Source organism: Giraffa tippelskirchi, chromosome 4 (genome assembly GCF_054371585.1).
Source record: "Giraffa tippelskirchi isolate mGirTip1 chromosome 4, T2T-mGirTip1v1.2.pri, whole genome shotgun sequence".
In the NCBI taxonomy this organism is placed as follows: Eukaryota; Metazoa; Chordata; class Mammalia; order Artiodactyla; family Giraffidae; genus Giraffa; species Giraffa tippelskirchi.
The window spans coordinates 81,777,283-81,804,038 of record NC_137278.1 but is presented as its reverse complement, the minus strand read 5'-3'; the positions used below and the strand labels follow the sequence as shown (position 1 = coordinate 81,804,038).

The window sequence follows — 26,756 nt, the reverse complement described above, 5'->3', positions numbered from 1 at the left end:
TGATTTTAACATTTACTCTTTATTGTGTTGTATGAAGTACCTATGTAATGCAAGTATGTACTGCACTAAAATACCCACATTTCCAAAGAACATTAGGTGGTATAGCCCACAGTCTCTGCAGAAGCATTGTGAGTAACCTGTGCCTTTACACTTTACAATCCACTGTTGGCTGCTGTGAAAAGTATAATAGATGAAGAAAAAAAAAAAAATAAAGCTAAGTATGAGTACACTCTTCCAAACATACACATACACAGCTTACAATGGAACCCAATGGAAAAAGTCAAATGACCACATTTGATGTAGTATCTATAAAATGTAGACTTTGCAATAAAAAGCCAAAAGCACATAAAAATATATTTTAACTTTAAAAATAACTTAGTTACAGTAATACTTCGCTTGTGTCTTACCAACATGTAGCTGACAGTCAAAATTTTGTAATATAGGTATACCATATAGGGATATATAAGAGCTACAAGCAAATCCCCGAAACCCATAATGTTGTTCAAATGTGGAAACAAGAGAAAAGTTTTAACACTGAAGAATTTGCTATGGTGAGCCCAAACCACATAACATAGAAAAGAGTCTAGAAAAAAAGGCGTGGGTGTTAAATAAATTTTGACTTCCTCTTGCTCAGAAAATGCCAGAGTCCTGTAAAGGTCCTTAATGTGACTGGCACAGCCCTTCATAGCTAAGTAATGCCAGTCCTGGCCAAGCCAGATTTCTCACGTTTCTGGAAACAAAAAATGTGAGCTGTATATCAGCATGGCCCGCTGAAAATGGGTTCTGACTCACTTCATCTCTTTTGCCAGGACAAGGTTTTTTTGTTTTTTTTTTTCTTCCTCTTTATACTGTTTTTGCAAACAGGGTATACCAGGTAAAAAAATATTTTGTAGGAAGGTTATTTGAGAAAACCCATCACATGACAGCAAGTATAGCCAGTGAAGCTCTCCTCTTTGTGGTTAGTTTTCTTCCATTCTGTCTTTTGATATCTTTTACACCAAAGGAAAAGGGCCCGGCAGTGTCCTGTTACTTATTTTTATCCATGACATTCAGCACCTCATCCAGAAAGGAGGGCCCGAGATCAAGCTGCAGGGACAGGAGGGAACCCGTGAGGTCAGAGAGGGACTCCTCGGACTTAGTCTTTTCCTTGACAAGCTCGCAAGGGGCGGGATGGTCAAACATGTCCTCCGCTGCCCAGTCGGGGTACTGTTCGGAGAGGCTGGAGGAGTGGCTGTCCCTCCCCTGGCTGGACTGGGATGCGGACCCGCTTGACCCCCACGAGACGTCCCCCTGGTGGACAGTCCCGTTCTCCAACATACTGCTTTTCTCTGGAACCTTCTCTTCCATGACCGGCTCACAGCTAAGCCGGGGCAGCTTTCCTGGCCCAAAGGACTCCTGCTTGGAACTGAATGTCACCGGGGACAACAAAGGCAACATGAGGGCTTGGGATCCTCCGATGGTCGGGAGAGAGATGGCGTTTTTGAGCACCGGCGAGGGCGTTTCTGTGAACATGGAGTCGGAGGTGCTGTTGGCCCGGAAGAACTCATTATGCCCAGGGAACTGGCCCATGTGTGCTTTCTCCTGGTTTCCGGGTAGAAGCTCATAGTTGCCTTGGAGAAAGGAAATGTCTCCGAAGACGTCGTGCTGGCCCTCCTTGCCGATGTGAATCGTGTGGCGGAAGTCTCCGAGGGGCGGACTGATCATATCGGGAGACAAGATGTCCCTCAGTTTAAATTTCTTTCCTTTCTTGTTATTGGCAGCTTTCAGGTAAATCGGGGTTTTGGCTGGCATTTTGGAGTTTGAGAATGTCGATTTTGCAAAAGGGAAAGAGGGCCACTTTCTTCACGGATGTTACAAGTTTCCCAATATCCTTTTGAATAGGTACTGTCACATCATTTTTCTCAAATAGCTCCAGAAGTGGCTCTGAAACAAGAAGGAAGCTAAGAGGCCTTCCTGGAGGCACAGCCAAGCAGGGCTTTCTGGAGAGCCACTCACATCCTCCAACCTCTTCCACAGCAGGGAGAAACCTGGAAGAGAAACCAAAGCAGGTTAAAATTGGCTGCCCCTTCAGGGGTCCCTTGGGCTTCCCTGGTGGCTCAGATAGTAAAGAATCTGCCAGCAATGCAGGAGACCTGGGTTCGATCCCTGGGTTGGGAAGATCCCCTGGCGAAGGGAACAGCTACCCACTCCAGTATTGTTGCCTGAAGAATTCCATAGACAGAGGAGCCTGGCAGTCTACAGTCCATGGGGGTCACAAAGAGTCGGATACAACTTAGTGACTAACACACACAGGGGTCACGTGGGCCTGACTTTTTCACAAGAGCCTGTAAATAATGGAGGACTTCAGTTCCCATTTGAAGTCAAGCTTTATTATGTTTCCCTCCATTAAGTAGGATAAAAACTTTAATCCTAACGAGGGTCCACTCATCTTAGTCTTACTTCAGGGGAAAAAAAGAAAAAAGGGAAAGAAAGGGAGATTTAAAAACCCAAACATATGATATCAGCACTTTTTAAACATGGTAATGGACACAAATTTTCTGGATATTTTTAAGCTTTAAGTCCTTTTCCTCTAAGAACTGCTGTCAGCACATGACCAGAGTGACTGCAGCTCCTTAGACACAACTGAATTTAAGATATATTTTCTCTTGTGCTTTGATGTTCACACCAGCAAGGCTATTTTGTTGTTGATTGAGTTCTATATATAAATAAAATTAATGCAATACAATGAAGTCCCATAAGGAGCTGGAACTATCATTTACTAAGTGACAGTGATACTAGTGTCCAAAAAAATCTCAGTGAAAATGCATTCTTACAGATGAGAAAACTGAGATTTCAGAGTCAAAAAACCCCACAAAAACAGCCTTGCTCAGTAACATACAGTCATTATGGAAGTTGGAGCTGGAATCAACTTGGGGTAGAGAGAACAGGGCTAGCAAAAATTTTAGGATTTGGAGCCATCCTGAAAGGGAAGGAAAAGAACAAAACTGCTGCTTTTCAAAGAAAAAAGTGGGATCCTATATCACTCACAAGTGATCTTCACTTGTGAGTACTTTTGAAACATTTGCTGATAAGCTTGTATCCTGTCCCTATATTAGGCAAGGTTCCAAGTAACCCCAGTGAGTTGCCTCCTGGTGTTGATGCCTTTGTATTAATAGGCGGAACTTGTGACTTAATTCCAAGCAAGGTAATGAGATACACAACCCTGATCAGGTTACATTATAAAAGATACCATCTTAGCACACTGGAGGGAGACTACCTTATTGGTTTTGAAAAGATAGGCCACTATACTGAGAGGGCATATGGAATTGAATTCTGCCATTAACCCGAGGGAACCTGGAAATGGATCTTTCCCCAGCTGAGCCTCGAATTAGACTACAAGTCCAGCCCCTAGTTTACAGCCTGATGCAATATGCATCTAAGCTCTGTCTGCACTCCTGACCCGCAGACATTGGGAGATGATACAGGGGTAGGGCTGTAAGCCACCACATTTATAATCTACCACCACATGTGTAGAAAACTAACACACCCTCCCTGCCCATGCTGTATGATACAGTTAGAAGTGATGGGCTGCAAGAAGGTTTGGGGGCTCTCATCTTAGAAATGAGAACCTCTTCATCTCTTGAAAAGAATCCTTCAAATCTTCAGTCACATCAGCTGACCTGGAGAAGCTAAAACCCTCCCCACTGTGGGAATTCCTGAAATGGCTCTGCCGTGACTTCTTCCACTGGGCTCTTCTCTTATCCACAGCGCAAATAAATAATCCTCCAAGGGTTGGGTTAGATGGTGGCTTGAGGGGAGCTACATTTGCTTTGTAGCAGCTGGAGGCCATCTGCATCTGTTCCATACCCCATATTTCTTTCCTTTCAGCACAAGTTTCAAATTCATCTGACTGTGGCAGGTGGTGAGAACTGTGCTCCAGTACCCACTGGCAAGGTAACAACTGACTCTGGGAAGTGGCAGGCACATAGGCCTGAGAAGGCAGGGAAGGATGAGATGGAGAGATCTCCCCCCCTCAACCCGTGGCTTTGGGAGTTGGGGAGGGGGCCAAGGTGGCATGAGGGTTTGCACTAGAGCAGGCTACCCTGGAAGCTGCCAGAAAAGACCATACACTCTCAGGAGCAGCCTGGCAGGTCTGCCTTCCCACTTCAGACTCGGCAGGCATGAAGATACTATGTTATGAAAAGAGATGCTTGATACCAAGCAAGTAAATGGGGAACCCTAGCACAGGAAGACATTCTTATGGGTCTGTTGTTCTCATAGCTCAGTTCAGTTCAGTCGCTCAGTCGTGTCCGACTCTTTGCGACCCCATGAATCGCAGCACGCCAGGCCTCCCTGTCCATCACCAACTCCCGGAGTCCACCCAAACCCATGTCCATCGAGTCAGTGATGCCATCCAACCATCTCATCCTCTGTCATCCCCTTCTCCTCCTGCCCCCAATCCTACCCAGCGTTAGGGTCTTTTCCAATGAGTCAACTCTTCGCACGAGGTGGCCAAAGTATTGGAGTTTCAGCTTCAACATCAGTCCTTCCAATGAACACCCAGGATTGATCTCCTTTAGGATGGACTGATTGGATCTGAGTCTTGTAATAGTAACTAAAGGGGAAGCCCTGGGTCTTCCTGCTAAAACATCAGAACACCCTTCCCCTCTAAGTGCACAACAGCCCAGAGCCCCTGCCTTCCCGGGAGGCTGGCACTGCCTCCCTGCCCTTCTGGGAACAATGCAGTGACCACCTGCAGAAGCAGCAGGGGTACTGGGGCCGCAGAAGGTAGAGGGCAGCCCTGAACAACAGCTGCCCACCGGAGCTGTGTCCTCAGCACACACAGCCAGGAGAGCAGCTGCCATGGAAAAATACAGTGTGTCCACCACAACTCCGGGGCATGCGAGGGCGAGGGCTGGCTGCGTGTGGTCAGCTGGTGGAGCCAGGATTATGCAAGGCCAGAACAGGCATGGCATTCATTTCAGATTCTTTAGAAAAATAAAAATATCATGAAGATGCAGCCAGACTGCTTCTTGGTCACTCTGACTGGATCACTCACATTCACCCTTCACCTGTACAGTGACTGGGGATGTTGGGAGCAAACCTGAGAAAAGGTAGAGGGACTCCTGCTGTACCTGCAAGGCTCAGGGAGGAACGCCCAGTCCTCAGTCCCTGCTTGGCTATGGCCATGGCCACGGGCACTGCAGGCCCTGCGGCAGAGGCTCGCCTGGTCTGGTAGAAGCTGGATTTTATGTTAGTGGACTGCATGCAAAGATGGGAGAAAAGAACCAAAAAATAGAGAAGAAAGTAAGAAAAGAGTTGGTGAGTAGAGGCTAGATAAGCTGCAGGCAGTAGATTCTCCAGAGTGGGAAAAGAGAGGAGATACCTTAAAAGGCGCTTTTCTTTCCTTCTACAAATATTTACATCAGTTTTACTGCATGACAGGGCTGGAGGCTTGTAGGACTTTGCAAAGAATAAGTGGTATTGAATTTCTACTGTGTGCCAGGGTGAGGAGCTCCCCAACTCACTGAAAGTTTGGGTGAAAAAAAGAAAGAAATTTGGCGCAAAAATGGCAGTTTTATAACTTTAGATGAGTTTATGTTTGTGATATGATGCTGGGGGAATATCTGAGCACTCAGACCCATCTGCCTGTTGTATCTGTTATCTTTCCTCTTCCAGCGCAGGGGCAACCAGACTTGATCCCAGGAGAGACAATCCAATATCATGACTCTGTCCTGACTGCTTGCTCCCCTCCTTTCTCAATGTTCCTGGGCTCCTTGGCTTCTCAGTCAATGGACAGCCATGCCTCAGGCCGACTGCTCAGCATCTTCTCTGCACTCACTAAAGCAGGAAACGACAAGGCAGCTTCTTCATAGGGAACAAAGTATCTGGTCCTGGAGAGGGTATGTGTGTGTCTCTTTGTAACCACCAACACTTCCTATGACAGGAAATGTTTGAGAGCGTCTCACTGTGCCAGGCACTGCTCCAGCCTTTGATGTGTTCTAGGTCACTGACAAGAACCCATGTTAACATCCCCATTTTCCTGACAAAGCACTGAGGTACAGGTTTTGCCAGGTGGCATGGCTCCCAGGCACTAAGCCAAGTGGTTAGGCTTGAATTCCAGACATAAGAGGTCTTGACATTTAAGGAGCACGCTCCCTGGGAATTCAGCCAGTGACTGAATTCCAAATGATAAAGGGGGTGCCTTCCAAAACCTGTTTAAGATATAATATGCGATAACACGCTGGGGTAATAAGAGTAGGGAAGCACACACTGGTCCAACCCCAGTGGAAGACGGTTATCTATGAAAACTACATAACACATGCCTTTGACCCCAGAATTCCACTTACAGAGGTTTATCCAATTTATGTATATGGGAAATATGGAAATAATACTATACAAAGCTGTTACTCCAGCATAGTTTCTAGCAGCCAAGAGTTATAAACAACTGCGAATTTCCTGATGGTCCAGTGGTTAAGGCACAGAGCTTTCCCTGACGAAGGCCTGGGTTCAATTGCTGGTTGGAGAACGAAGACCCCACCAGCCACACTGTGTAGACAAAATTAAAAAAAAGAAAAAAAGAGTTGGAAACAACTGTCCACCTTTAGAGGATTAATTCTACAAGTTAAGGTACATCCATAGAAATGAGTATTACATGGTCTACAAAAGGACAAAGCAGCTCCTGATATGTTGATATAGAAAGAGCTTCAAAGGTGTGAATCTTCAAAGTAAAAAAAGACTGGTGCCAAAGTGTGCAAATAACATCTGTCCTGGCTTGTATGTCAATAAGCTTTTTCTGGAAGCAAACAGAGGAAATAATGGTGAGTGCCCACAGGGAGAGGAAGTAGGTGGAAGGGGTTAAGGGTAGAAGAGAAACTTTTCACTGTATATCCTTTCATGATTTTGGATTTTTGAACCACACAAGTGAATGAGCTATTTAAAACAAACAAACAAAATAAGTAGAGGGTTGTTTTGGGCTCAGACTGTACTTTCCTGCAGGGACAATTTTATACACAGGTCCTGAAAAGTCTACCCAACCTATAAGTTACTGATCGTAATGCAAACATGACTATGGGAAAGTGGGCTCAAAAGCCAAAGTCTGCAGGGGAAGTGCATGCATCTACAAAGACCTCGCCAGAGGACTGAGCCTCATCTTGTCAATGGGACAGAGCACTCCTTTCTGTGTTAATTAGAGCTTCACTAAGAGGTGCCCCCAGTCCACATTTGCAGAATGGAAAAGGTCTTAGAAGAGAAGGGTTTTCATCAGAAGGAAATGAGAAGAGGAAAGAGACCCAGGACACTGGGGAAAGGGTGGGTGCAGGGTATCTACATGGAAGGCAGCATGTGAAGGTGGAGGTGCTGGGGCTCAGGGGTATAGCTCCTTGTCTCGAGAGGTGGTGGCCACACAGATGGACAGCTTCTTATGATGAAACAACACAAAATCCTCTCCCTCCTCTCCATTTCTGAAAAGGAGACTTGGGCTCCTGGAGGATGTAGGTTGACCCATGTGGCAGCAGACAGAGCGAGGGATGAGTCAGAGGGAGAGCCTGAGTCAGGGGGACACCCAAGAGGAGAAAGTGTGTAAAGAGGAGAGAAAGAGCTGAACCGGAAGGGCTCACAGGCCTGACTAGAGCTGGATTGGGAGCCCTCCTGGGTGTCCACGAGCCAAATGAAAAGCATCAGAACTCTACCACCATCAGTAACTCTCCACACTCAGGGCTCTCCTGCTGGCCAGCTTTTCTGCATTGCTATCATTCCTCCACTCCCACTGTCTTTGAAAGAGAGAAAGGAAGGGAGGAAGGGATAAAGGACTAGGAGGAGAAAGGAAGGAAAGAAAATGAGAGAGAAAGCAACCATTCTGTGTGCAGACCCTTCTCAAAACTCTCCCCTTGACCCTGAAATCTGAACCCTCCAAGATTGCTAATCCCTTTCTCCAGGAGTTTTTAGATCACTGTTTGCTCCTCCACCTGCCCCTCCCCCGCCGCCCCCCCCACCCCCCACCCCGTCCCCAGATGACACTTGACATTAATATTCGTCTGGGAAATTAGATTCCTTTGAAATCAAAGGTTCCAGCTCCTGGGCACTGGAGAGGATAGATATGCCAACAAAAGGTTTCAACTCTCCAGTCAGTTGCCTGTCACCCTCTGTCAAGGTTAGAGAAGGTGACTGGCAGATGGGTGGGGATGGGTGGGCATGGAATCCAGCTGCAAGGGCACAGGTCCCCACTCTCAGGAATTTGTGAGAAGCTTAAGGGTTCCAAGACACAAAAGGACTCCAGAGGAAGTTGAAGACATGGTTTTGATAAGAAAGGCAGAGGGTCAGGTGGTCATTCCGATACCAGGCTAGACAATTCCAGTTTCTCACATGTGACTGACTTAAGCATAGGTGACAGTGTTAATAAGAGAAATCAACACAGCAATAATAATTCTATGAAGAAAGAAAACTGAAGTGGCCCTTTTTTCCTTCATGTCTTTATCATCTTTTTGGTAAAGAGACTGATGCTAAGAAGACTAAAACAGGAGGTGGGGAAAAAGCAAAGGGTTATGAAAAAGTTACACCCTGAAAAATCACTCCCTAGATGACCAGAGCTGGCAGTACTGGCAAGTCACAGGGCTCTTAAAAGAACAAAGGGGTTGAGATTTTTAAAAATTCCATTTATTTTAAGAAAGGAATGTGTGGCTTGTCTGCTAATTGTTTTTAGATTAATTCTTAGGGGAGAGAGAGGGTAAAAAAATTCTTGCATCCTGAACAATAGGTTGTTAATCTAAAACACAAATGCATGAAACAGGGCAGGTGGGGGTGAGGTGTGTGTGTGTATGTGTATCTGTCCTGAGGGACCTGTGGGCCTTTTCCTTTCTTGGACTTTCGGGAAGTGAGTCTGCGCTGGACTTCCCCTTTCTTGCTTGTTGTCACATCCTTGAAGGACCCCCCAGCTTCTGCTCTCTTTTCGCTTTATCTCAGTGTAGAATCAGCATGCCCTTCCTCCCAGCTCCTAGATGCTGCACCGCTGCACCATCTGGGCCCCAAACAAAAATGCTCAGTTATTCCTCATTCGTGCCTGAATCCACAGTCCCAGGGAAGGATGTTAACTCAGCCAAGAACCCGCCACCTCTTCCCCACCCACCACTGTCTTTGGGGTATTTCTCTCCACTGCCAACACAGGGAAACACAAGGGAGACAATGCCCTGATAAGCCCTGGAAAAGTGTATTTCACCCTGGGCTCCACACTTAAAAGGGATAAGGGTGACTTGGAACATGTTCCCACATGTTCCCAGGAGTCCAATCGGGAGCCGAGAGGACTCAGGACACATGAGAAGTAGAGTGGAGCAGCTTGAAGAAAATTCAAATACAGAGGGAATAGGAATCCTTAGGGATCTGAAGGATTCACTTAACTGTAATAGAAAAGGGATTAACTTGTTACGAGAGGCCCTAGGGATACAAAGGCAGAAGCTAAAGGGAAACAGACTTTGGATCCTCTAAGGGAGAACCCAGGGTTCTGGAAAGATGGAATGGGTTGCCATGGTGGGAGGGGCGGTGTGCTGAGCATGTGCTGAGGCTGTCACAGCAGCAGCCTTGACTTGGGAGCCTCCGGGATGTGCCTAGCGGGTGGGGTCTCGTCCCTGTTCATTCTGAGTCTCCTACGGGGGTGGGGGGAACCATCACTGCTCACTTCCTTATGGCCCCACTTCACACTCACCTATAAAAAAAAAAAAGCACTCACAGACTTCCTAGGAAGACTTTCCATTTGAAGATGGCAGTTATTACTAATACGGGGATGACAACCTCCCGTATCAGAAATACTAAAATTTCACTACAATGAGGGCCTCTGTAGGAGTGCTTCTCGGACCAAAGAATTTTAAAATTGGAGGAGAAAAAAAAGGATACTATTAGAGATTCAACATTGAAACCTAAAGACAAAAGTAAATGTAACCGGAGAATACCCTGGTAAATGGTATCCTGGAGGGATGCTTTCCATATTTTTAGTCTGTTTTACTCCACCCACAAGAAGATAAGAAGATGCCTTTTCCATTTTTAGATTCTTTTCCTCTCCCCATATTATCTGACATTATGGCTATATGCTGCAAGGCTATAAGATGCCATTAGCTCAGTTCCCAGCCGCCTGGCTGTCATGCAAATGAACTTATAGCCAGACTGAGCAGACAGCATTTTACAGACCCACTCAAAAAGTCTATGCTACATCTCAACCCTCAATTATTTATAAATGGACTTCTCCTTTATGATTCAGCTACAGCTTGTATTTATTTTTCTTTTATAACCCCAGTTATACAGAGACCCACAAATACCATATGGGAGACTCACCGCTAATGTGCGTATACTCCTCACGTTTATAGGATCTAATTGTACTATTTGAAAGGGTTTTTAGAAGCAAAATTGGAAGACAGAACATCCACCTCAAAGTACTGACCCTGCACTTTTGAAGAGAGGCCATTATGCCCTTTCTCCCTATTAAAATGAGTTATTGGGGAGGACTTGAGGCAGACCTGGATCCCTGGCAGTTATAACAAGACAGGGGAAGGGTCTGGCTCATTTATCATGACTAGCTTTACAGGGGACTCAGCCTCAGGGTTGGTCACAAGGATCGAGGCAGACGCTCTAGCTGGTGGATATGAATCAAATGGGACGATTCCCATCAGTTGCTTCCATGCTTCTAGAACGAATGGATCTGAGTTGGTTTGTGAAGCTGCAAAGACAAAATCAATGCAGGTTGAGAACCTCACCCTTAAGTTGTCAGCAATGTTCAGCCATGAACTGGCTTGAATCTGTAGACTCAGCTCAAGTTAAGTAACTGGTAAAGCTGCTCACCAAAAAAAACCCAAAACAAAACCAAAAACCACTAATATTAAAGTCAGCAATTACTCTATGAAAACTCCAGAAATAGGAATATCAAATGTTCCAAACAGGTTTGACAAGTGTCTAGAAATTCAGACTGTGATCATTTCACTCATACTACATAAGTCATGGTTCTCTTCATCCTGTCTTCATAGCACACCCTCTAAGTTAGGTCCCTTGACTACCTTGACTATTTCCCTAATGGGGTGAAGGGACAGATAGGGATTTCCATGCTACCCTCCCATCTTGTTAGAGCCCTTGACAATCATCCACAGTCACTGGATGGACTGCAACTTGGCTTCTCTGCATCACACCAGCATGGGTATATTTGGAGCTTGGCAGTGGCCAGTGCATACTCTACCCACTTCCACTGCAAACTCCTCTGTGTTATTTGTACATAAATATCTGTACACAAATATTTGTTGAATGCATGAATGAATATCCCTTTTGACTAGGCTGAGAGCTTTTCTGTGAGCGTTAGCTGGGTCTTAATTCATTTCTTTTTCTCTCCCACAACACGTGGCACACAAGTAAACTAATTAAGAAGTGTTATTTAAATCCCTAAGCCCTGCTAGACCTTCCATGAGAGATAGTTGCTTTGTGCTTAGGAACCATTCCCCCGTCCAAGTCTGCAAGAAAGTCTAACATTTGAAATGCTGAGTCCTCTGAAGATTGTACACATGAGAACAGCAATGGCTCAAGTGCATGCTGTGGGCCAGGCAGGTGAGTATTAGAACACACTTCTTAGGAACCAGGGTTAGATCAGACCTGTGTCTTAGGCCCATCCACCAAAACGTGGAGGAGCTAGGATTTCTGCCATGGCTGAACTCCGCAGTCTGTGCTTTTAACCGCTGCTGACTCGAAAACGAACGTAAGGACCTCCAAGGAAATGGGTTGAGAACGGGAATGGCTGTTCCAGGCCATCTGTCCTGCAGTCCAGCGGCACTAAGTGGAAATGATACACTATGATCTCAACAGCAACAAGAGTCGGAGATAATAATCTGACCTTGTCATTAACTAAGAGTCGGTAAAATGGTCCCAGACACCAGCCTCCCCAACTCACTAGGAATTTTCACTATTTGTGTCCTTGTCAAATTCTCTAAAATGGCCATACTTTTCCCTTTCATGCACTGGAGAAGGAAATGGCAACCCACTCCAGTATTCTTGCCTGGAGAATCCCAGGGACGGCGGAGCCTGGTGGGCTGCCGTCTATGGGGTCGCACAGAGTCGGACACGACTGAAGCGACTTAGCAGCAGCAGCAAAGAGAATCTCAAGTGGGATTTGACTTCATGTGAAAGAAACACCAAAATACTAAATTTTTGAGGTAATAAAAGCCCCCTGAGTCTCGAGGAGAAAAGCAAATATCCTGTTCTGAGAAAAAAGCATCAAGCGCCATTAATTTTTTTTCCCAGAGGAAACACGTGCCTCGTGGCTGTGCGCCGGGGCGCCCTGTTCACCCACAGGCTTTCGGGACAATGGCCCCCTTCCCTTGCTATTGACACTTCACTTCCCTCTTGACTTTCTGAAACCAAGAACCCTGTGTTCCTTACGTGAATTGTCCTCCCACCTCCTTACCATCAACCAGTATTCATAACATCCTCCAAGACCTGCTTCAGTCACTTCCTTCCTGCAGGAATTCTCGAACTCACCTCACGCAATCTAGGCTCATTATTGCCTTACTTGGAGGTTTTCTCAGGGCTCCTAGAGAGCTGATATTTGCTTTCTTTCCTGTTCCCTGATTTTACGCTTTTGTGTCTGGTATCTCCTCCTGGTAGGTAGTAAGTGCCATAAGAATAAGGTAGGCAAAGGTGGTATAGAAAAAGTGCTGCTATGATAACAATCTCCTCTTTATGTTGGATCATTTACAGAGCCTCCTCTTTGGCTGTGAACACAAGAGGCCCTTATAACTTATTGAATAAGCGCTTTTAGTTTTCCCTATGCCCATCCCTTGGATCAAGGGTCTGCAAATTATGACAAGTGAATCAAATCCAGCCCTGTACCTGTTTTTGTAAATAAAGCTTTATTGGAACACACCAGTGCTCCTCTTTTATATATTATCCTCAGTTCAATTGAAGGTGATTCTATGCCCCCCTCCCCTGGACATTTGGCAATATCTAATGGCACCCCACTCCAGTACTCTTGCCTGGTAAATCCCATGGACGGAGGAGCCTGGTAGGCTGCAGTCCATGGGGTCGCTAAGAGTCGGACACGACTGAGCGACTTCACTTTCAGTTTTTACTTTCATGCATTGGAGAAGGAAATGGCAACCCACTCCAGTGTTCTTGTCTGGAGAATCCCAGGGACGGGGCAGCCTGGTGGGCTGCCGTCTATGGGATCGCCCAGAGTCGGACACGACTGAAGTGACTTAGCAGCAGCAGCAGCAGCAGCAGACATATTTGTAGAGGTGGTGGTGCTACTGGCATTTTTGTGGACAGAAGTCAGAAACACTGTATAATGCACAGGACAGCCCCCCATAACAAAACATTATCTGGCCCCAGTTCTCCGTAGTGCTGAGGTTTGGAAACCCTGGTAGAGCTGCTTTCCAATGACAAGGTCAGAGTTGAGTAGTTGTGACAGACTCTATGTGTCTGATGCTTTATGGGAAAAGCTGGAACCCATGCCTTAGACGTTGGCATTTTCACAGGGTTGGACAGTGGTTGTCCATCCCCCAACTCTCAACAGTCCCCTTGTAATCACACCCCTGTCCTCGGCTTCAACCACCACCTCTAATGCTAACTTCCAAATTGGAGTCTTCAGCCCACACATACCTTAGTCTAGACCAGAGAAACTCAAAGTGGGTCTGTGCCCCAGGGCCAGTCCATGATGAGATATGGAAAGAAATTGAAAGAGAGCTTGTAGAAGCTTTCTCACATAATCAAGCATGCAGATCAGTGGATTTTTCCCACTGGTCAGACTCTTGGCATGTTTGAGAGTGTGTATCATTAGGTTTGCATGGAAGCTGGGTACGGTCCAAGCAGCTACTCGACGTGGCTGCTATCAGTATACAATGGACTGGAAATGGAAATAAACAAAATGCTAAAAATCACTGGTCCTTCACAGAAAGAAGCACTGGACTTTTCTCCTCTAGTCTTTCAGACTTTACTTTGCTTCCCTCAGGTACTTCCTGTTTAACTTATCCCTGATGGAATTTGCCATCTCTCCTCCTCTTGTTGGCCCTCAGCTTTCGCTTCCGACACTTTTCCCTTTTGGTAAATGGCAGGAAGTCACCAAGATCCAAAACCCAGTTGTCACCCAGGATTCCTCTCCGTGCCTCATTCTCCTCATCAAGTCCTACTGTCTCCCTCTGTCCATCCTCTTTACTTCTAGCCCTCAAGAGCTCTCTCTTAAACAAGGGCACTGGCCTCCCTACTTGTCTTCCTGTCATCAACCTCATCTCCTTCCACTTTATCTTTCAATATCTATCCGAATGAGGCATCTAGAATGCTCCCTTAACCTTGGGTGGCAAGCCCACCCTTAAAACCTAGAGATAAGATAGCTGGAGAGGCCCACTTTTGCAAACAGGGTCTCACCAACCCTGCAGCTACAAGTCCAGCCAGATCTCATAGTCCACACTACCTTGTTTATACCTCAACCTACCAGCTCTCATGGGGCTTCCCTCGTAGCTCAGTTGGTAAAGAATCTGCCTGAAATGCAGGACACCCAGCTTCTATTCCTGGGTCGGGAAGATCCCCTGGAGAAAGGAAATGGCAACCCACTTCAGTATTCTTGCCTGGAGAATTCCATAGGCAGAGGAGCCTGGCAGGCTACAGTCCATGGGCTCACAAGAGTCGGACGCAACTTAGCAACTCAACCACTCCACCAGCTCTCATACTATACTGCAGTTACTACTGTTTGCTCCACAAGGCTGCCTTCTCCTGGGGGGAGAACTATTAATTCATAGCTGGTACTGAACCAGTGTTTGTTGAATGAACAAATGAGAAAGCTTGAGATTGCCCTGACTTCTTTTCTCTTTAACCTTACCTGTCCTACTGAAAATGCAAACTGAGTCTTTCTGTGACTCCTACAAGAAAGAGAGAAAACCATGGAGCGAGGAGCTGTCATCTATTTTCTTGTGGCAAAGAGTTTCTTTGATTTCTCTTTTCTCTATCCGCGCAGGGTAAGAATTTAACAGCTTATGAATGCAAGCCACAGTTAATTCTACAGGCTCATACAAGATCTTTGGGATTAAGGCAAAGAATATTTGTTGACATGATGTTTCAAAAGGAAACGACTTCCATCCACCACTACCATGTGCAAACAGAGAGACAGGCAAGACTCTAGAAAAATTTGACAATACATTTCCCAGGAATGCAGACTGACTAGTTAACATTTAAGTCAATCTTACAGAATGAGGCCCAGGAGAAACAATGGGCTTGCATGCTGACCTCTCCTTTCAAAATGAAATGGATTAAAGGGGGACTTGGATTTTTTAAAAGACCCTTGCTCCTTGGAAGAAAAGTTACAACCAACCTAGACAGCATATTAAAAAGCAGAGACATTACTTTGCCAACAAAGGTCCGTCTAGTCAAAGCTATGGTTTTTCCAGTAGTCATGTATGGATGTGAGAATTGGACTATAAAGAAAGCTGATGCTTTTGAACTCTTGTGTTGGAGAAGACTCTTAAGAGTCCCTTGGACTGCAAGGAGATCCAACCAGTCCATCCTAAAGGAAATCAACTCTGAATATTCATTGGAAGGACTGATGCTGAGGCTGAAACTCCAATACTTTGGCTACCTGATGTGAAGAACTGACTCATTGGAAAAGACCCTGATGCTAGAAAAGATTGAAGGTGGGAGACGAAGGGGATGACAGGGGATGAGATGGTTGGATGGCATCACCGACTCAATGGACATGTGTTTGAGTAGACTCTGGGAGTTGGTGATGGACAGGGAGGCCTGGAGTGCTGCCCTCCATGGGGTCGCAAAGAGTCGGACACGACTGAGTGACTGAACTGAACTGAACTGGATTTTTTAACCCAAGATATGTAGGGGAACCTGTAAGAAACTCTAATGGATATTCTATAGAAAAGGATTGTTTTGAATATTAAGGTGTCACTAGCACAGATCATGTACTTAAAAAAAAATTATTAAATGAATGAACACATGGGCAAGCAAAATGGTAGAAAGAACTCTTGCTGCTATTCTAGGCCTTAGGGGAGGAAAGAAACTTTGAGCTAAAGCTATAGGGTTCTTATAAAATGCCAGAACATACAGGTGCCAGTTACCTCCTGTGTAAATGAGAATAATCACCCCAAACCCATCTATCTCTAGTGATTATAAGAACTGAGAATGAGAATCTTTTTAAGTGACAATCTTCATAGAGTGTTATGCAAGGACAAAGCATCTTCATCTCAAATGAAAAACCAGAACATCTACTGAAATGCAATGTGAAGGAGGGGAACCATTCTAATTGCCCAAATAATCAGTCCATTTTCTCCTTAAATGTTTCTGCAGCAGTCACCAATGTATGATTGCAGATGGGGCTAAAATGGTTTGTGTCTGCCCTGTGCACAAGCTCCACAATTGGAAAGAATTCTTATTTCAAGCTTTGTTGTTGTTGTTCAGTTGCTAAGGCATGTCCAACTCTTTGCGACCCCATGGACTGCAGCATTCCAGGCTTCCCTGTCCTTCACCATCTCCTGGGGTTTGCTCAAACTCATGTCCACTGAGTCAGTGATGCCATCCCACCATCTCATCCTCTGTTGTCCCCTTCTCCTCTTGCCCTCAATCTTTCCCAGAATCAGGATATTTTCCAATGTGTCGGCTTGTCCCATGAGGTGGCCACAGTATTAGAGCTTCAGCTTCAGCATCAGTCTTTCCAATGAATATTCAGGGTTGATTTCCTTTAGGATTGACTGGTTGGATCTCCTTGCAGTCCAAGTGACTCTCAAGAGTCTTCTTCAGCACTACAATTTGAAAGCATCAATTCTTCAGCACTCAGCCTTCTTTAAGGTCCAACTCTCACATCCTTTCATGACTACTGAAAAAACCATAGCTTTGACTGTATGGACCTTTGTTGGCAAAGTGATATCTCTGCTTTTCAATACGCTGCCTAGGTTTGTCATCGCTTTTCTTCCAAGGAACAAGTGTCTTTTAATTTCCAGCTTAATTAGAGAATAACTCTTTCTGTCAACAGGACAGGGAGCTAACTTCTATACATACACATGCATCCTGTATCTCCACGTGCAATTCTTCCAGCCTTGAGAACAAGTGGGATTCCTTTAAGTTAGGAAAATTACTGCCATTTATTGGTCAGATAAAGAAAAATTTAAGGGCATACAGTTATTTTCTTTAAATATTTGGTGAGCTATCAGGTGAGAGGAAACCAGTACCATCCCTTGAAAAGAATTAGGTGTGTGGTTAGGGTTCAAGGAGAGGGCAGGTGGGGCTGGATAGGAGGAAGAAGTCTAACCAACTTGAGTTAATCAGCTTGAAGAATGGGAGAGGCTCATCAGGGGAAGTTTTCCAGCTGAGTCTGAGACTGGTAGCAATTCCAGAGGGGAGGGAGAAGAAGAGCATTCGTGCATTGGGAGAGGAGTTAGTGGAGATACCTGCTAGTCTCATTTCAAGCAGCAGTTCCTGGTATGTGCATGTAGACTTCATATACACACAGATAGGTGTCAGAATCATAGATCTGTGTTTGAAGTTTATTTATACTTAAAAAAGAAAACGAATGTTAGACTTCTGTGATGCTGTATATTTGCAGAAACATCTAGCTTCTAGGGAATTTTAAGAAAAAAAAAAACATGTTTTTTAAATAAAGTTAAGACTATCTTTAGAATTAAAATATTTTTTACTAGCTTGTATCATTTTCATTATCTTTTCTCATCTTTCCTCACATGAAGTTAAGGGTACAAGGCAATGCCAGTGACTTTCTCTGCAAGCCTCAGCTTGCACATCTGTGGAGTGGAGCTAGGGAGAGAGACAACACACATAAAATGCTTGACAAAGTCCTGTGAGGCAATGAACTTACAATCAGTGGGAGATATAGTTATTGTCATTAATTATCCAAAAACCTAGAACTGCATAAGGAACAAGACAAGCTGAAAGTTCACCATCAGAATTTTTTCCTAACTTTACTCGGGACCTGTCTACCCAAACTGATTGTTTTAAATAATGTGAAACCCAAAATGGTCCGGTTTCAAGTATAGTTATCCTCCAGTATCTGTCCAGTGTTAGTTTTAGGACATCCCACAGATACCAAAATCCACAGATGTTCAAGCCTCTTATGTAAAATGGCATAATATTTGCATCTAACCTATGCACAACCTCCCAACACCCTTTAAGTCATCTCTAGATCCTTATCATGCCCAATACAATGTCAGTAGTTGCTAGCACATGGCAAATTCAGGTTTGCTTTTGGAACTTTTATTTCCCCCCAAAAGTTTTTGATCTGTGGTTGGCTCAGTCCACAGATGCAGAACCCACAGATACAGAGAGCCAACTGTCTTAATTCCTCATTCTGAGAAAAAACCGGAATCGGGAAGACATCACCGCTCTACGCCTCCCTTTTGGCTCGGCTGGTAAAGAATCTGCCTGCAACGCGGGAGATCTGGGTTTGATCCCTGGGTTGGGATGATTCCCTGGAGAAGGGAAAGGCTACCCACTCCAGTATTCTGGGCTGGAGAATTCCATTGACTGTATAGTCCACGGGGTCGCAAAGAGTCGGACATGACTGAGCAACTTTCACTTTCACTGCTCCATTCCCTATGCTGTCCCGAGACAGAGAGCTCAGTGGGCTGGCAGGGGAGCACTACCTGCCCTGTCAGTGGAGCCCACAGCTTAAGGGCTTCTTTAAGAGGAATACCGAACAAAATCCACTCATGAATGTAACTTCTACTAAACTTATATAAGGCCAAAAATCAACCCTAGTTTGGAAGACACTTCACTCTGAAGTCATCAGAGGGCAGGAAAAATTTCCGGTTTGGTGCTACGTGATGCATAGCAGGACATGTGGCTTGAGCTGATTCATTCAGCGAGCAGCAAGCCTTGGAGAGAGGCTTCCACTTGCCTTCATCCAGTCCCTGGCTAGTGACTCACCTTCTGAAACATTCATTCAACAACAAACATTTACTGAGGACCTACTGAGTGCCAGGCAGTATCCAAGAAACTGAGGCTACAGCGACGATGTGCTCACAGAGCCGACATCTCAGTGTGGAGACAGATGATCGGTAAGCATACCAATGATGAATGGCTCATGTAGGCAGGGCTGAGCAGTCTAGGTGGGCACTACGAAACAACCCTCACCCTCCACCCCTGGGGCTGCCCAGCCTGTGCTCTGAGTGGACACATGGTACCGAGCTACCGCAATTACACCTGGGCAGGAGAAAGCTTCCATGCTTGTTGCAACGGCTCGGCCAAGAAGACTTTGAGGAAGTTCTGGTGGTGGCCTGAATTTCAAAGTACCCTGGATGTGCTAGAGGTGCTTCCTTTGGAATTTGAACATTTGGTAGCCTAGGAAGAAATTATTTTACTACAGTCAGACTTAAGGTGGGTAACTGAAAAAGATTTCTGGTTTGGCCGCCTCTAAGAGAAAATAACATGAGTAGGACTAGATTGTTCCTTTTTTCATTAACTCCTAATATAAAAAAGAAGAGTGCCAAGCTAAACTAGGTTCAGTCCCTACTTTTATGAAGCCAAAGTTCTAGGCAGTCACACGGGTCAATAAATGAAAATTTAAACATATTAAGTGTTAAAATATGAAAAGGTATAAGACTCTATGGAAAATGCTTAAGATACAAGGGGGGGAAAAAAAAGAGTAGTAGGATCACAGCTGTTTAGAGCCAGGAGAGTGCTTGGAGAATTTCAATGGCTTCTCTATATCCCTCCCCTCTAGGTCTTCACAGACATCACTTACCCAGAGATGGGCAAGGATCTGCCTTATGACACAGTTGGCCAGTCAAGGGCTTAGAACTTCATCTGCTGTGTTAAAGATCAATGGTACACGTCTTTTTAAAAAGTTTAAAAAATAAGTATATAAAAAAGGGAAAGAATTCACATATATTCTGAAATGGCAAAGCAACATTCACCAAAAAATGTCTTTGCTTGTTTAAAAAGTTGTGTGTAGCCTAAATGATTATAATGGTTTTGAACAGAAAAGGTCTTTTTCAACTAAACACACAGTCATCTATCACTGGCATGATGTGTCTACAAATATGACCTTCAGGTTGTCATCAGAATGTGACGGATTCCCAAACGTGTAAGCTGTCTAAATAGAGGCCTGACTTTGAAGTTCTCTGCCTTCCACGCTGGCTCAGGCTGCTCTACCTGGATCTGCACTGGGTCTGTTTTTCAACACAGGGTTTTACATGATTAGTATAATAGTAAGATTGCTATGCTCATAGATGTCGCTAATCCTAGCTCACTGGATTCTAGAAGCTAGAGATGATCTGAAATCCTCCAGCACCAGATGTCTCATCTTAGAGCTGAGAATAAGACTCTGAAAGGTCACAGTTCCACAACTTGGGTCAGAGGTACGATCAGAATCTATGTTTTCTGATCTCCAATCCCTCTGTGATTGTCTCCATTTAATTCTGCATGAGTTTTATCAAGTAGCAGAATGGCTGCATGTTTGCCAGCATTTTCTAGTGTGTTCTGGTGGCTCTGTTCTTGTACCCCTGAACAGGCTGGAGAGCAGGCTGCAGCGTGTGGCTTCTGCCTCTGACTTCATGGTTCCCAGAGTGTTTCCTGTCAGACTAGTTCTGCCAGCTGCTCTCTGGGCAAAATGATTGGATAGATACCTCCTCCCTGTGGAGATTCACTGCACACAGTGACATTAAATGCTCTGAAAAGCCCTGCACAGAGGGACCTCTATCAGACTATCAAAGAACCATTTTTTGATCCTATTCATGTCTCAGAGTTCACATGATGTAGTGCTATATAGTAACCCACTCCAGTATTCTTGCCTGGAGAATTCCATGGACAAAGGAGCCTGGCAGGTTACAGTCCGTGGGGTCGCAAAGAGTCAGACACAACTGACTCTTTCACTTTTTTTTTTTCACTTTCACTTTTTCTTTTTTCAACACTGAATGAGCTAACTGCAGGTGTGTGATCTCTGTGACAGTTTAACGAAGAATCAAAGGCTAGAAGGTTAATGATGACTTTCTCAAATGTGCAAATAAAACCCAAATCACTGAAAATCCAGGTTTTAAAAAATTTAAAATTTGAGATTCTAGGATTCTACTATTAATTCATGACTTGATCAAGCAAATACTAATTTGAACTCACCAGCCCTTAAACTCACTCATCTGTTCTCTTGGTTATTTAGAGATGGCAAACTTTTTAATATCAATATGATTTGTATTATAACACTATATGCTTTAATTTAAAAAAACTGCTCTTCCACCAGAGGTACTGTCAAACTCCGTCCTTCACCATGAGACTGGTGAAACTTGGCACTCGAGAAGTACATCAAGGCCAGGGAAAGCATTTTTTCCTAAAGGAAAGAACATACCTGCCTGCTGCTGTACAGCTATTTGGCTCCTGATATCATTTATTCTGGTCTGTGGGATCCATTTTGATTTGTAACCCTGAGAGGATGGGGCAGAAGCAGGGAAGAAAATGGAGGTAGACAGCCCTAAGGCTACTGCCCTTGGTTTTGAGAAAACCTGGATTATTTCAAGCCAAGATGTCCTTTCCAGAACCCCTACTTCAGTCTGAGCAGCTTCCCACAGCTAATCACAAACCCACAGTATCAAAGGCAGTGGAGGCCAGGCAGTCTCCTTGGGTTATCCGGGGCACCTCTCTACGTTTCAAAGGCCTCCTTGCTCTATCTTTCACACCAGAAGCTTATCTGGCAGAGTCTGGGTCATGTGCAGAACTTAGAACTGGAATGAGGCCCAACTTCCTCCAAGAACAGAGCCTTCCTACCCGCCTTACTGGTGGCTCCCGCCTTTTGCTTTAGCTCCCCTTGGAGCAACATCATTATGAAATGTGTATTAAATGTCCATCAAGTGCCAGGGACTGAGGGGTCAGGCACCATGGCTGTGGTCACTAGTCTCAAGGAGGTGACCGCCAGCTCACTTACTGGACCCTGCAACCCCTGACCCTCCAGAACTTTAAAACAAGGATGTTTGCCGCACACTAAACTCCAGTTCATGTTTGGGTCCCGAAATTCCTAGTAAATTTCTTTGTTTATTATATAAACTAAACCGCTCGGGTTACTGCTAGTAGTAGTTTGAAGCTGGATCCACTGCAGGTGACTATTGACTCTACTATGAGATTCAACTATCTCCAAAAAATAAAGTGATCAGGGACTTCCTTGGCGGTCCAGCGGCTCAGGCTTCCAATGCAGGGGGCCTGAGTTTGATCCATGGTCAGGAAACTAGATCCTATATGCAGAAAGGATGATCACAGGGGCCACAACTAAGATCCAGTGCAGCCAATTAAATAAATAAAAACATTTTTAAAAATAATAAAAATATAATGATTTATATGGTGTTCCCAAAGGCTGGCAACCACTGTCATCTTCCTCGGGGCAGTGGTACTATGTGATACAGTGTGCTACAAAGTGAGTTCTCTGCCAAGAGGCTAAAAACCCTTATAACAGAGTCAGATTTAACAGCTTCTCTGGCCTTCCTCTCTGGTGGTGAGGGTGAGGTATTCATTTAGCACAAGGTCAAACAGGTCTGAGTTCAAACCTGATTCTGCTACTTACTCAGTGGTGTGACCTTGGACAAGTTACCAAACCTTTCTGAATCTGTGTTTTCATCTGGAAAATAACAATACTATCCACCTCAAAGAGCAGTTGTGAATATTAAACGAGACCAGTATTAAGCACCTAGGGAAATAGCAAAAGCAGTAATGAAAGCATCAACTTTTTATTGTGTCTACTCTGCACCTGGCATGCTCTGAGTGCTATTTTTTAACTTAAGTAATCCTCAGAGTAGTACTATCTGCATTTTGTAATGGACAAACTGAGGTATACCAGCTAAGTAATTTGCTTCAAATCACACATGTATTGAGTGCCAGGGCCAAGATATGAACCCAGACAGCATGCCTCAGAGGCTCTTAATCTCAAAGTTTTTTCTCCCATCTCCTTAAGCAGGAGATGCTGATCTCTGTGGAAAATTAGCCATTCATTTATGCACATATTGGGTCACTAAGTTGCATAAACCTGTTTAGGTATGTTCCTTATTGTATAATTTCGGCTTCCCTTGTGACTCAACTGGTAAAGAATCTGCCTGCAATGCAAGAGACCTGGGTTTGATCCCTGGGTTGGGAAGATCTCCTGGAGAAGTGAACGGCTACCCACTCCAGTATTCCGGCCTGGAGAATTCCATCAACTGTACAGTCTATGGGGTCGGTAAGAGACCGACATGACTGAACAACTTTCACACTTTGACTTATTGTGTAATTTGGGGCAAGTTATATAAGACATCTGTCCTCAGTTGCCACAGCTGTAAAATGGGGATATTAACAGTGCTTTCTTCATAGATTATTAGAAATAAATGAGTTAAGCAAGGTAAAAGGATAAGAACGAGGCTTGGCACTACTGGCAGGCTCCATGTAGGAAGTAGCTTTAACATACAAATTCACTGAACAGTGTAATACGTTAGAATTCTTTGGCTTTGGTGCTTGGTAAAGATTTTGTGGCTGGCTCCATCTAGTAGTTTCAAATGACTATACTGTCCCTGCTCTCTGGCAAACATACTGGATTTAAAAAACAAGTTTAAGTTCTTAATCCATCAATGAATAAACAGGCCAGCAGGATTCCAATTAGAAATTAGGCCAGGCCTAAATAAAATCAGACTGAAAGCAAAAATTGTAATAATAATAATAAAAAAAAATCAGAGCAGTCTTCCTGGAGTTTTTTCAGGTTGTGAACTGAAGTCCACCCATTGGATAATGTTATGGCTACTGGGCAAAGAGCTCGTGAAAAATTTATGGCCTGGTAAAAAAAATCTCTGGGTGATGTAGGTTAAAACAACTTTATTCCCAATGCTGTGGAATACCATGAATTTTAGAAAGGAAAAAGGGCAGCTTTTGTGAACATACTAGACATAAAACACAACTTTAAAGGAAAAGCTGGAGAGCAGATAGGACAAACCAGCTCATATGAATAGTTCTGCAATGATTTTTATGGCTTTGCATTTATTCATCTTGCACCACGTTTAAATTTACAATAAAAGCAAAAAAAATAGTGCAACACTCATTACTCTAGCTGTCTTTACATGTTCCATTGAGATACAAAATAGGATTTCACTACTCAGATTTTAAGGGAATGGAGAGCTCATCTTATTTCATGTCTGTAGCTGCTGCTGCCACAGCACCATGTTCCAATCATGACATTCATAACGTAAATCTCTTGCAGATGATAACCATTGGAAAACAAAAAAGGCCATGGATCCGGAAAGGCTTCCAAATCCTCCCCCCACCAAACTTCTCATCTGTGAGCCCAGAGGCTGGTGCTGAGTGTTTTATTCAATGAGTAAGGCCTGTTGGGAAACCTACATGCTTTAGGAGACTTAATGAAGAAATTTGAACCGTTCCTTGGTTCTCTATTAGTCTTTATTACTTATTTCACATTTGACAATACCAAACACTTCACAACTGCCCTAACTTATCTCAGAGTGTTTACATCTAATCTGAAAACATACCTGTGTAGCTTATTCTTAATTGTCAACAAGAGCTCATACAAATTTCAGCGGGTATCAAAAAGAGGATCTCTGGAACTGTCCAGAAAAGAAGTTGCATTTCCTGCACCTTAGATGAAAGATCTTTTTGAGGTTAGAAGGCTACAGGAGTCTTTTAAATTGACTTTAGGAATACCCCTGAGACATCATCAGGCCTTCTCGGTAAGCCTTTGTCTCCCAGTGCTTCCCAAGGAAGTCCCCAAGAAAGGCTTTGCTATTCAAATTGGGACATCTGCTGCTCTCCAGATTTGTGTTCTTTTTTTGAAAGGCAGCACCCCCAAGAAACTCTAGGATATTATCAAGCCTAAGAGTTGGGGGGGTTGGGGAGGAAATCTTTGTCTCCCTAAGACAGTCATCAGTTCCCTCCCCTTAGGTAGCACCTCCCTCGCCGCCGCCCCCCACATCCTCAGCACGCCTCAGCAGCGACTCCCCCAAATACACCAGCTCTGGAAAAGATTCATGTTGCAATACCCTCGTGACATTCCTATTCCCGCCCTCATTTTAATTCACTCACTTTTTTTTTTTTTTAAATAAAATGTAATTACTTGACTGTCAGCCTGGGCTGCACTCTGGGGCTTTTACTCCTTTCAACACAGCTGCGCTCCCGGCTTTGATGCTGCGGTTCACGCAGCTTGTCCCAGCCACAGCCTGGCTCTCGGTAATGTAACATTCAAGTGCATATTTATTTTTAAACTGACCTCTCGGGCTGTACAGTATAAAGGTCCTGCCAAAAAATATGCTACTTTCTATTTATAAGATGAAACACATGCCTCCCAAAGTCGAGAGGGGGATGGAGCATAATAATTCATAACGAAAAAATGACTGGCCAGATCCATTCGTCCTCGTGTCTGATACTTGTCTGTGTCAAGACAGTTTCAAGGAGAACGGGGGAAAAAATCTTGAAAACACTTCAGTTGTTCAGAAACCACCGTCAAAAAAAAAAAAAAAAGCAACTGCCAGATCTGCAGGTTGGAGCCTCAGCCACAATGCCCCTCAAGTGTAGAGAGGGCACCAAACGGGTACTGCCACCGCAGATCTGAGCCGTGCACGCTTGTGCGGCCCTGATGCCAATCCACGGTGGGAGGGGAGCGGTAGCCATGTGCGGCTTGTTCTCAGATGGAAAAATGCAATACGCGCCCCGAATGGCTGTCAATAGCTCGGAGGGTGCAGTGTAGCCGCGCAGCCTCATCCTGAAAAGCGGTAGGCACAAAAGGTGAAGCTCTGCGTCCCGGTCGTGCCGCGTGTACCCCCCACCCCACCCCCAGCTTGCTTTGTGCCCGCTATGGTCCTTTGGACACCAGCTGAAAGATGATGCCCTAGGTAATCCCCTCTCCCGGTGCTTTACCAAACCCAGCAGCCGCGCACGCCAGAAACCGCCACGGCCGCCGGTGGGACAGACTCACAGACGCGCAGAGAACAAGCCGTGGGCAGGCAGCAACTCACCAGCGGCGCCAAGGATCCCAGCCGCTGACCCAGGGACCGGGCGCCGACACCTCCTGAGGGCGCACGCAGTCCCTGCCCGCCACGCGCAGATCCCACCAGGTCAGCCGGCGCGGCGCCGACTCACAGCATTATCCGCTCCGAGATGGCGTGAAGGCGCCCAAGGCCGGGGTCTCTAGGCTCGCCCCCAGTTCGGGCCCCAAGGCTGCGCTCCCCGCCCTGTCGGGCAACAGCCGAGAAGGAAGGTGCGAGCTAGACTGAGCGTGCAGCCGTTGGACTCCCGGACTGAACCTGCGAAGGGCGGGGAGGCGCGGGGCGGGGCCGGCAGCGCGCGGGGCGGGCCAGGGCGGGCCGGAGGGCGCGGGCTGCCGGCCGACCCACCCAGCCAAGGTACCTGCGCCCCGGCCCGGAGCGGGCGGACTGGGTTCACTCGCTGCGGGGCCTGCGGGCCCCCGGAGGACAATGGGCGTTCATTGTTACGGCCCCAGCGCCACCCCCAGGGATGTGGCTTCCCTGCGAGAAGCTGCGTTCAGCTCCCTCCGCACAAAGAAAAGACTGTACCCTCGGTTCAAAGAGGGACCTGGAGTGCAAGTTCCAGGTGCCCCAAAACAAAGGGACTCATCCCGCACCCCAGACACCTGTACTAAACCTCGTGCGCCCACCTCTTTCCGTCCCAACGACCGGATCTAACCCGGCAAGGCTCCGGCGCGGCGGGCGGGGACTCTGCCGGAGGAGAAACCACTTGACCGCGCCGCCCCCGTCGGGCCGCGGGCCCCCGGGCCACTCGACGCCCGGGTTTGGGAGGAGGGTCGTGTTCTGTCAGTTTCCAGCCTGATCCCCCTTGGAGCTGCC

The 26,756-nt window shown here is 45.5% G+C and overlaps 1 protein-coding gene and 1 long non-coding RNA gene across 3 annotated transcripts; one reads left to right on the top strand and one right to left on the bottom strand.

Moving 5' to 3' along the window:
- On the bottom strand, positions 1-26,756 carry CDC42EP3 (CDC42 effector protein 3). Of its 2 annotated transcripts, none has more exons than XM_081596194.1 (2): positions 26,567-26,756; positions 1-2,027 (listed from the first exon to the last, which is right to left on the bottom strand). In XM_081596194.1, exon 2 carries the CDS (start codon positions 1,789-1,791, stop codon positions 1,027-1,029), a length of 765 nt encoding a protein of 254 aa, XP_081452320.1. In that variant the 5' UTR covers positions 1,792-2,027; positions 26,567-26,756; the 3' UTR covers positions 1-1,026. The 2 variants fall into 2 exon arrangements, with proteins under 2 accessions (XP_081452320.1, XP_081452319.1); XM_081596193.1 differs by lacking the exon at positions 26,567-26,756 and adding an exon at positions 25,908-26,197.
- LOC145547219 (uncharacterized) lies at positions 1,882-6,745 on the top strand. Its single transcript, XR_014083649.1, has 3 exons — positions 1,882-2,048; positions 3,868-3,933; positions 5,659-6,745. It is a non-coding gene; the product is annotated as an uncharacterized LOC145547219 (long non-coding RNA).

Coding starts and splice junctions, on each gene's coding strand:
- CDC42EP3 (XM_081596194.1), bottom strand. CDS start 1,791: ATGCCAGCCAAAACCCCGATTTACCTGAAAGCTGCCAATAACAAGAAA.